Source organism: Orcinus orca, chromosome 19, assembly GCF_937001465.1.
Source record: "Orcinus orca chromosome 19, mOrcOrc1.1, whole genome shotgun sequence".
Taxonomy (NCBI): domain Eukaryota; kingdom Metazoa; phylum Chordata; class Mammalia; order Artiodactyla; family Delphinidae; genus Orcinus; species Orcinus orca.
Genome location: NC_064577.1, coordinates 34,412,048 through 34,423,025, shown reverse-complemented (window position 1 = coordinate 34,423,025; position 10,978 = coordinate 34,412,048). Strand labels below are relative to the sequence as shown.

General features: G+C 57.9%; 2 protein-coding genes across 5 annotated transcripts in view; one reads left to right on the top strand and one right to left on the bottom strand.

Annotated features, from left to right (window-relative positions):
- The window catches only part of TBCD (tubulin folding cofactor D), a 176,468-nt gene that overhangs the window by 7,009 nt on the left and 158,481 nt on the right, over positions 1-10,978 (bottom strand). For all 4 annotated transcript variants that reach the window (XM_004275611.4, XM_049701841.1, XM_049701842.1 and 1 more), the window contains 8 exons: positions 10,146-10,229; positions 9,460-9,618; positions 9,243-9,381; positions 8,002-8,123; positions 5,462-5,539; positions 2,443-2,532; positions 1,895-1,982; positions 747-853 (listed from right to left, as the gene is read on the bottom strand). In XM_004275611.4, coding sequence (XP_004275659.1) covers positions 747-853; positions 1,895-1,982; positions 2,443-2,532; positions 5,462-5,539; positions 8,002-8,123; positions 9,243-9,381; positions 9,460-9,618; positions 10,146-10,229 — 867 coding nt within the window. The remainder of the gene's footprint in view (positions 1-746; positions 854-1,894; positions 1,983-2,442; positions 2,533-5,461; positions 5,540-8,001; positions 8,124-9,242; positions 9,382-9,459; positions 9,619-10,145; positions 10,230-10,978) is intronic.
- B3GNTL1 (UDP-GlcNAc:betaGal beta-1,3-N-acetylglucosaminyltransferase like 1) overlaps positions 1-10,978 on the top strand; it is a 139,292-nt gene that overhangs the window by 125,884 nt on the left and 2,430 nt on the right. The gene's annotated exons all lie outside the window — the stretch shown is intronic.

The window sequence follows — 10,978 nt, the reverse complement described above, 5'->3', positions numbered from 1 at the left end:
CTCCGTCTGTCTGATTTTTGAATGTGTCCACACGTGGCCTTTTCCACCAAGAGTGAACAAAGGCGAGTGGACGGCTCTCCTCTGCAGCGAGTCTGGGCCTGGGGGCTCCTGCTGCAGCCACTCAACACCCTTCCGCTCCTTGGGGGCCACAACTGACACACGTGGCGTGTCCCCGAGGAGGGAGAAACTGCCTGCCACGCCACACACTCCCCTGCATTTCTGACACCACAGTTCAGGGAGCAGGAGCTGCCATTCTCGAGTGACTTCAACCCCAATAAACCGCAGAAACAGGTGCACCAGCGCCCACCGGCACCCAGAGCCGTGACGTGATCAACAGAAAAGCGACCACAGAGAAATAGGAAGTCAGCCTCTAACCAATCAGTGCTCAGAACAACCCACCTTTTCACTTACAAAAATTGTATTTGGGAAAAAATAATTTCACTTTGAAAATCTTCCAGCCTGAACACCCCAGGAAGATCCCCCTCCTCCCTCATCTGGCCGCCCAGCCCCTCTTGGGTGTAAGGAGTGAGCCTGTGCTACAGAAACGCGGACACGTGGGTGAGGAGAGATTGGTTACAGACACCACTGCCTCCTCGTAAACCCAGAGCTGAGGCGGAGGGCTGGAGCCCGTCTTCCCTCTTTGCTCTGGAGGGTTTTGGGAGAGACCACAAACAGGCTCTGGGCGTCCCGCTCACTTTGGCACTGCACCTGCCACACTCGGGAAGAGGGCAAGGGCCCATGCTCACCAGGCCGTGCAGTTGAGCACAGCCATGACCTCATCTAGGATGTCCGCGGCCACCACATCGTAGGTCAGCACCATCTCATACACCTGGCTGGCTGTGCTCTTCCGGATCTGGAGGGACAGAGCAAGTTGGTGGGAGGGGAAGGCCCACGACAGAGAGCAGAGCTGACGGGACCCTGCCCGGAAGCAGGGACGAGGGCCCAGGCACCTCCCGGGGGCCCAGAGTCCAAGTAAAACAGGAAAGGCTCGCCGGGCAGACAGTTAAGAGGAGCTGACCTTGGACCGCTGCTCAGGAGACCGTGGCCACAACCGATGAGTGACCATGAGATGCGCTCAGCCCGGGGCGCCCCGTTCCCCTGTGGTCCCCCAGAGGCCCTTATCAGGAGGAGCATCATTCTTACTGAAATCCTTCATTAAAAACCTGCACCTTATCAGAGAAGTCCTCTCACCTGCTTTCTTTTCTAGCTGTCCCTGGGGGGGGACTTATTTCATGGAACAGGTGCTCTCGGAATCCCGAGGGCTAACCCCAGAGCTCCTGGTTTGGCAGGTCAAGGCCTGAGAATCTGCATTTCTGATCGTGGGGGGAGGGCCGTCCAGTGACCCCACTTTGAAAACAGCTGTGCTAGATGAGAGTTAAAGTTACTTTAGCTGTTAAAGAAGGTGTCACATTTGAGTTATCTGAAGAGCATTTCTTCTGCCAAAGGGAAAGAAGAGACTTCCTGGGAAACCCGACCCTGGGGTGGGGGCTGTGGGGTAGGCGCCTTCCAGGAGCCCCTGAGCCACAGCCTGCAGGACCCCAATGGGCTGAAACTCCCCACCCACCCACCCCGTGGCAGGGCACCTGGGTGCACCTGTGGCCAGGTTCCCAGGGGCAGGGGTCCCAGCCAGCGTCGGGTGTTTCCCTGGCGCCTGGGCTCACTCCCCGGGGCTCCAGGGGCACATTTGGCCCCAGGCCCTTCGCCCCCAGGGGCCAGGCTCAACCATCACACTGCAGCTGCCGCATCCACAGGCACAGTATGCCCCGCCCACCCTGATGAGGACCCGCCCCCCATCAAGGTCCGCTTGTGCCAACACCAGGAAGCATCCGATCCGGCGCCAATGTGCAGCCCAGGATGCCGGCCCCGAGTGGGGCCTGGAGCTGCAGACACTCACCACGGGGAAAGGGTGGCAGAGCAGGAGGAAGAGCTGCAGGAGGACCTTCCTCCTCACGTCTCCGGGGAACTGCACCAGCCCACAGAACCTGTGGGGACCCCGCACTCTGGTGAGCTGACCCCTGCCCACGCCTGCTGCCTGGATACCCCACACCTTCACTTCACTGGGGGGCCTGCCAGTCTGCGTGGGATGGGAGGCCCCCCAGGTGCTGCCCATGGTGACCCCCAGGCCTCAGGGCTGTTCCACTGGGGAGGCAGCCCTGGGTTCACGTCCACTTTCTCCCCGCAGGTGGGGGCATCCAGATCTCCAGAGTGTTGGGGAATCGGGGCTTTTTCTATGACAACACTCCCTGACCCGACGCCCACCCAGGAGGCTGGTCCAAGGGTGGGCAGGCTGTGGCCGGGCCCACCTGCTCCACCAGGAACACCGGTCGGCGTGACCAGGGCCACCCGCCTCTCACTCTGACATCAGAACGCCCCCGACCCCGCGCTCTCGGCTGCTGGGCCGGCCCCTCCCTTTACCGCCTCAGTGAGTTACTTGGAACTCACACCGCGATGCTGGACCTCAGTTTCTGGACGTCTTTGGACTTCTTGATCTCCTCCTTACAAAGCGCGAGCAGCTTCACACAGAAGGGGTGGCTGGAAGGAAAGCACAGGACCCAGAGGTGGGCTTCCAGGGAACATCTGATGATGGCGGCCACCCCCGAGGAGGAGAAGCCTCGCCCCTGGGGACATGCACCAGGGCACGTCAACACCAGGGCATGTAACTGGCTCCTTTGCAAGTGCAGCAGGGACAGACACCCGCTGTCTCGCGTACTCAACAAACCACCTTCCCCGCGGCACCTCCCCGGCCTCACGGCCCCTCAACAGGAGGGCAGGCTGACCCCTGGTGGGGCCTCGACGTAACAGGAACACCCAGAACTCAGCCCCGCTGCAAGCCCAGCCAACGTGTGCCGTGTCAGCGCCAGGCTCAACCCAAGATCAAAAGAGGACGACCGAATCGTGACCAGGCCCCACTCACTCACTTCCAGGTCCAGGTCCTTGGAGGGTCAGGGAGGGACTGGAGGCGTCCTCCCCGGCTCTGCTTGGCCGAGGAGCCACGACCAGCGTGAGTCCCCGTGAGATGAACATGCTCCTCTCCTGCGGAGCCGCAGCCCCAGGCCAATTCTGGCCATACGACGAGGGCTGAGGTACAGTGGTCTGAGTGGCCCCACGCTCCCTCTTCCCGTCCACTGGCCAGGTGACCTGGGATATGGCTGGGGGCAGAGCTTTATCTCACCAGACTCCCGCATGAGGGCGCAGGACAGGCCTCCCACCCTAGGCAGGCAGAAGGCAGCCGCCCATGGTGGCCATTTCAGGGTCAGCCTGTGACAGCAGCTCCCCTGACCATAAGTGGTCTCAGGGAGACTCTCCCGTCTTCTCAGGCTAAAGGAGACTCAGCCCCCCAGTGGCACCCCTGCCACCTGCCATCCACGTGGCACCACTGTCCTCCCGGCCGGCCCGCCCGCCAGCCCCACCCCTCCCTGATCGAACCGGCTTCTCCCCACAGCTCACTGAAATGCCTGTCAGGGACCAAGTGACCACCAGGTCGCTGAAGGCCGTGGTCACTCCTGTCCTCAGCCGACGTGACCACTCGGCACACATCATCGACGACCCCTGTGACTGCCCCTCCGCCTCACCTTCTTCCTGGTAGATCTGCTTCCCCTCTGCTCCCCGTCTCCCTAACGATGGGGCACCCCTACAGCTCTGTCACAGCGCTTCTGTCTACACACCTCCCCTGGCCACCTGTCTACACCTGACCCCCTGGTGGCCTCATGGGACCACATACCACCCATTTTCTGAGGACATTCCACCGAGTTCCAGCCTGGAAGATCCATCTCCTCTGGACGAGATCTAACAAGCATCTTAAACCAAACATCTCTGCTATGAACTGAATGTTTGTGTCCCCGAGATTCCTACATTGAAGCTCTAATCTGGAACATGAGAGTGTTAGGAGGTGGGGCCTTGGGAGGCGATTAGAACATGACATGGAACCCACAGTGGGATCGGTGCCCTGCAAAGAGGAGACACAAGAGGTGGTCTTTCTGCCACGGGAAGACACGGCGAGACCGCGTCCCTGTGCTGATCTGGGACATTCAGCCTCCAGCATCGGGAGGAATGAGTTTCTGGTGTTTAACTGCCTGGGCTGTGGTATTTCTGTTACAGCAGCCTGACCTGCTAGGACAGCCTTCCAGCTGGACCTCCAGGTCTCTCTGGTCCACACCGACTCCATCCAGCCTTCCTGTCTGAGAACAACTGCCCCCTTCCAGTGGCCAGTCCAGGAAGCCCACAGTCACCCTTGGCTGCCTCATCCCCTCACACCCACACTGATCTGCAACCGGTGGTGTTCGGCAGCATGCACGGGGGCCCACTGCTCTCTCCAGCTCCCCGGATCCCATGTCTCCTGCACAGCAGCACCCCCTTTCCTGGACCCCGAGACTCCCCTCTAGCAGCAGCAGCAGCAGCAGCTGGAGTGCCCATGACCCCCTGCTGCGGGAGGTGAGCCTGACACTTGGGGTACTATTTTCTCCTACCATTTTATTTTGAAATTTTCAAACCAGGAAAATAGGTTAAGATCTGAAACAGAATATTTAGTAAGCACAGTCATACAATGTATAAAAGGATCACACCCCACAACCATGGGGCGTATCCCGTGAATGCACAAGTTGCTCTGACAGTAGGTATAAGAAACATGCTGTGATGTACCATCGGCAAATTAAAGGGGAAACCCTTTGATGTTATTCAGTTAAAAGAGCATTTGAGCATCTCAGCAAAGACGTAACGACAGGGACCAGATCTCACTCCCACCTGGAAGAACTAAAAGTGAACAAAACTCACTAGACAGCAGGCTGCAAAGGATGGTGACCACTGAGGCCTGGGAGGCAAAGGAGGTGAGCCTGCAACTGCCCAGCTTCCTGCCTGCGGAGGGGACATGGAGGGGACCTGGGCAGAACCTGGTGCCACCCTGAGTTTTTGGTTTGCAGGGAAGAGGGCCCCCAAGGATTCACCCAAGCCCTGATCAGTGCAAGGACACAGCCCCAGACTGGGGAAGAACCCACAGAAAGATGACACACAACGACTGTCACCACCAAGGCACCAGAGCCTCAAACAGGGAGGCCGATGAAGCAGCTGCGGTGTACCTGTGCTCAGCAGCTGAGGGGCCCTGAACACGGCAGAGGAGGGAAGACCCACTCCCTGCGTCCACACCCACCCGGCCTGTCTGAGGTGGGCTCTCCACCTGGACCAGATCCCAGCACCGTGACCATCACGGCCCTCTGCGATCCCCATTCACCGTCCTGCCCGCCGTCCGTAACCGCCCTGACTGCAGGTCCCCGTCAGAGGGGGCGCCTGACCTGCTGTTTCCCGCCTGGACAGCAGGGCTGCAGCAGGGCCCCACCCCCATGTGGGAGCAGCCAATGCTTCCTGGTGGCACTTACACTGTGTATAAAAACCGACCCTGAACGTACTAGAAAGCTATCTCCTAGAAGCCGGACTTCTGGATCTCACCAGCTATTCTCTGAACACTCACTTCTCCTCGGCGGTGAAGATGGCGAAGCAGCCGTTGGCTAGCATCTGATCCAGCATCTTTAGCAGCGGCACAGACACCCTGGGAGAGAAGACATGTGTGAGACGCCAGGTACCAGAACCCAGCAGAAGGGAAGACCTGGGCACGTGGGAAATACAGTGCTGCTGAGACGAGGGCTCTCCCTGGAGGGCCGTCAACTCAACCCCAACCAAAATCCCGGCAGGATGTGTGCGGAAAATGACAAGCCAATTCTAAAGTTTATATGGAAACACAAAGGATGAAGAAGAGCCCAAACAGCTACAGGAAGAAAGGACGAAGCTGGAGGGCCAATACTGCTCAATTTAAATAACTGTGGCAGGGACTTCCCTGGTGGTCCAGTGGGTAAGATTCCGCACTCCCAATACAGGAGGGTGGGTTCGATCCCTGGTCGGGGAACTAGATCCCGCATGCATGCCACAACTAAGAGTTTGCATGCCACAACTGAGAAGTCTGCACGCCACAACGAAGATCCCACGGGGCCACAACTAAAGACCCGGCACAGCCTAAATAAATAAATAAATATTTAAAAAAATAATAATTATTGTGGCAAAGCTCAAGTGATCAAAACCGTGTGATCCTGGTATGAAGATAAGCAAACACATCAAGGAAGAGAAAAGTCCCAAACTGGGCTGCACATCCACAATTTCTGACAATGATGCCAAAGCAACGCAGTGGGAAGGTCAGTCTTTCCCACACATGGAGAAACTGGGCGTCCACAGGCAAAACCAGGACACAGACCTGGACCTGTAGCTTGCGTCACACAGGAACCAACCCCAAACGGACCTGATGTCTGAATGGAACACTCAAACTATGAAACTTCTAGGAGAAAAACGTAAGAGAACGTCTTTGTAGCCTTGAAGTAGGCAGAAATTTCTTAGATATGACACAGAAAACACAATCCATAGAACAACAAGAGTACAAACAAGTTTATCAAGATGTAAAATATTTGTTCTTAACAGAGAGACTGTTAAGAGCGTGGAAGACAAGCTAGAGGCTGGGAGGAAACATCTGCAAATCACGTCTCACAAAGGACCTGTCCAGTATGTGTAAGAAAATCTCAAAACCCGGCAGCAAGGTAAAAAAGAAGCACCCAGTTTAAAAATGAGCAAAAATCTGAACCGATACCTGACCGAAGAGGCTGTGCAGACAGGCAGCAAGCACCCGAGAAGGTGCCCGGCACCCTCAGCCAGGAGGGAAACTCAAATTACAGCCACGACGAGAAACCACACCCCCTTGGATCGGCTGAAATGAAAAGGACCGACCACGCCGGCCGCGGTGAGGACGTGGGCCCCCAGAACTCTCAGAGGCCGTGAGCAGGAAACGGTGCAGCCACTTCAGAAAACAGTCCGGCAGTTTTAAATATTCACCCGCCCTGTGACCCCAGCCAGTCCACTCCTTAGCATTCACCCAAGAGCAAAGGAGAGACAATTCCACATGAAGGCTTGTGTATGAATGTTCATCACAGCTTCACCTGCAGCTGCCTCAACCTGGAAGCAACCCCAGTGCCTATCCACAGGTAAACAGACAAACTGTGATGTACCCACACAACAGAACATAACTCAGCACTAAAAAGGGCGACTCTGAAAGAATCACGCTGCACCCGAGAAGCCAGACGCTAACAGGGCGCACACTGCATGATCCCACCCTCCTAACGTTCTAGAAGACGCCAACTAAGCTACAGGGACAGAAAGATCAGTGGCTGCCTTGGGGCTGGGGGACCCTGGGGGGGTGGGGTTAGAAGGGGCAGGAGGCAACTGTGGGTGACAGATGTGCTCAGTGTCTTGATTGTTTTTACGGTTGCTGACATGAGTCAAAACTTCTCAGACTGTACACTTTACGTGTGCCTTGTTAGATGTCTTCTATGCCTCCAGACAGCTGCTCGCGGAAAGAGCAGAGAGCAATGGCCTGAGCGTTTGTTTGCTGAGAGCTCTCTGTGCTTCCCAGGGACAGGACAAGGGCCTGCATGAGGGGACCTGCAGCCGTGCGGTGGTAACCGGGGGCCCAGATGCTCTGGGACAGTTGAGAACGGAGTCCAGGAACAGCCCTCTCAGAAGGTGCAGGAAACATCCCCCATTCTGAGGTAGGGCTTTTGGGTCTACACTCCATCTTCTTGGAAAAGCAGGTAACAAAATGCCACAGCAAAAACATTTAGAAAACGGGTCACGTTCCAATCCTGGCAGGCTGAGATCTCATCTTCTCGATGGTTGTGTGTGAACCACGTGTCTGAACAGTGGCACTGACATGTCAGTGTGCGTGACCAGGGAGCACCACAGGCCAGAGCCACACGAGCTCTCCTGGCTCACAGCCCCTGTCACTCTACTTCCAACGTACACAACCGGCCCAGAGTGCAGGCTGCGAGGGGCCCGGGAGGTGACTCTGGTCATGCCCTTGCCTGGCTGTGCCCACATTCCTCACCTGGGCCCACCCTACCTCCCCTCAGAGCCCTGGTGGGAAATGAGACCCTGGGGATCTGAGAAACCACTGCGAACAGCACCACCACTCACCTGTCGTTCAGAAGGCTGTCCTCAAAGACCTGCAGAAGGGTCCCAGTGAAGTCCTCCAGGGCTTGCGGGTCGTTCTGAATCCCCTTCATGTACTCAAAGAGGCCCTGTGTTGAGTACCTGACCTGTAATACAGCATTCTTGTAAGAGGGACAAGACCACCCCACTCCTGGCACCCCCTGCCTCAGGGCTGGCCGCGGTGACAGACTCAAAACATCTGCTACAGAGCGTCAGGTTCCCTCAGAGCCTGTCTGGGCCAGGCATGAGCGCAGCCACAGTGCGGACACCCGAAACGGAAACGCAGCTCTGGACGCACCAGCACAACCCAAGCCCTCACATGCTGGTGCTAAATTTGGACCCCTTAGAGGTGCGGTATCTGGGCAACCACTGCTGCTGGGGAGCAAAACCAAAGGCACCTCCCCTCAGGTCAACAGCTAACACCATCACACAACCAACACCCAACTGATGAGTCCTCACGAAGGAGTCTACAGAGCAAGAAAGCAGATGCAGGCCTCCCTCTGACAGCAGACACTGGATCACATGACACAGAATGTACGAGGATATTGTGTTATTACAGAGAAATGCAGTCACAAAGATGAGCATGTGATGGAAAAGCACGAGAAACAAACTGAATGGTAATGAAGATACAATTACCAAAACACCAAAAAATGCAACAGTGGGAGGGAACGAGCAGGCTACACAGAACTGCAGAAACTGCAGTAATTTGAAAAGAAGCGTGAAGGTGGAGAGGATGGACTGTGGGCAGGAATGAGGACGGTGGAGAACTTTCCAGAAGTGATGAAAACCATGAATCCACCGGTTCAGGAAACACCGAATCAGGGCCCAGGGAGCGATGAGAGGCGAGAGGGAGAGGGAGGGGCCCACGCAGGGGAGACAACACAACAGAACAGAAAAAACACAACCAACCACCACGAAAATGCACAAACAGGAAACAGGAACCTGGAGAGACAGGTTGGGGAACCGCGGGGCGCTTGATGTGCAGAGAGGGTGAATCGAGGCCGGCAAAAAAGCCAGGGAGCGCAGGACCTGCATGCATCTGCATCTGCAGTTTCCCTGCTCCTGAGCTCATGCCCCACAGGCTGTCCAGTGGATCAGGGGTAATGCCCGCCCCCCACCTGCCCCGCAGGCACACTGAGCCCCAGCAGAGGCTCCTGAAGGAAGGATGGAAGGAAGGAAGGAGGCAGTGCTCCCTCTCGGGAAGGCCCACTGAGACGCCTGCTCACCGTGGACTCGGTCAGGCCGCCCACGGACACGGCCAGCCCCAGCAGCACGTGGTAGCGGTAAGCAGGCAGCCCCAGGAGCCGGGCCACGCGAGGGAAGGCCTGCGATGGCGCGCCCCAGTTCACAGAGGCCACAGCAGACCTGCAAGACAGAAGCACGAGCTGGAGGGGCCGCCCCGCCAGGAGCAGAGCTGCCCCACCGGGGACTCAGCACCAGTACCTGGGGAAAAGTCTCTCCAGCTCCTGCCGGTGGGGCACGTGGGGGACGGCGGGGTCGTCCCAGTGCAGCAGCGCCAGGAACGCACGGGCTGCGTGCGCCCGGAACCGGTCGATCTTCTCACTCGCCTGCTGGGCTAAGCAGCACATGATCCGCTGGCAGCTGCAAACCGAGAACGCAGGGTTAGCTCGGCTGGAACGTGAGAGTGGGCACACGCGCCACCCTGGCTGCGGGTGGGAACGGGATCTGACAGCCCAGAAGCCTAAGTGGGAGATCTAGAGTGGAAGCAGTGAAGACTGACAGGGCTACCGGTTGACTGGTGTGTGAGAAGAGACGGAAGAAATGGGAGGATGGGGGGCCTGCAGCCAGAGGAGGAAGTCGGGGTGGTGGTGCTGAGGAAGCGACGCCCGGATCTCCTCAGGGGCCTCGGCAACAGAAAGGGCACGGTGATACCAGGCCAGCAAGGTACCCAGAGGCAGCCCGGTGTCCAGGGAACCAATGGGGGACAGGATGGCCAGTCTCCAGCAGCAGCAGGAGCTCGGCACAGGGAGCTGTTGCCAGGAGCCAGGAAGCTGGCTGTCCTGCAACAGGCCTGGACCCTGAGGGAGGCCTAGCCAGGAGCAGGGGCTGTGGTGTCAGGAGGGAGGACGCGGGCAGACCCTCTCCACGCGGCGGGAGAACACACTCACACCGGGGCCTCGATCAGCTCTGGCTGGTCCCTTGCCAGCAGAAGAGTCAGGTCCATAAGACTCGTCATGGCGGCCTCGCGGACCCTGCAGAGACATGGAGGGGTGAGGCTTCCTGCCCCCGGAGCTATGTGACCATCAGGCACTCTGCGTGGTTGGGTTCAGACACCCTCAACCCCGGGCAAGAAACACGTAGGAGGCTCGACAAAGGCCGCCGGCAGCCTTTCCTCCAGAAATATTCCTCTCACACATTACCTTGAACAAAGACACCTGTTTGACACCTGAAGACTAACGGCTAGGTCCCAGCAAACTCTCTCACAAGTGCACACACAGAAACAATGCTGACTTTCCCATGAACCTTTCAACACGAAATATACCCACTCTACAAAGGTTTTCCCGCAGAAACACTCTTGAGGGCTTTTCGAGGGAGGGATGGAGAGCAGCTCGTGTTTGCTCCAGAATGAAACAGCGTCATTTCAAACTTGGGACAAAGAACACTCAACCCAGCTCAAACACGCTGGGCAACGGGGACCACAGACGCTGCCCCACGCCGCCAGGGCCGGCAGGTCCTGTATGCCTGGGGCACCCACCCTCCCGCCAAGGAGTGTGCACCACATGGGAGATAGCCTGCGCTGTTCGGGTCTGCACGGACAGAGGCCCCGGCCCGGAGGGGCCCAGCAACCAGAGCACTGAGTGCAGGTGCGGTGGTGCTCGGAGGCATGAGATGGACGCAGGCCGGGGCCGAGGGAGCTGGGCAGGCTCAGACACCAAGGTACAGCCGCCAGCCAGCTGCTGCTCGGGATACAACACGCACGACCCTCTGGAGGTGCCAGGGT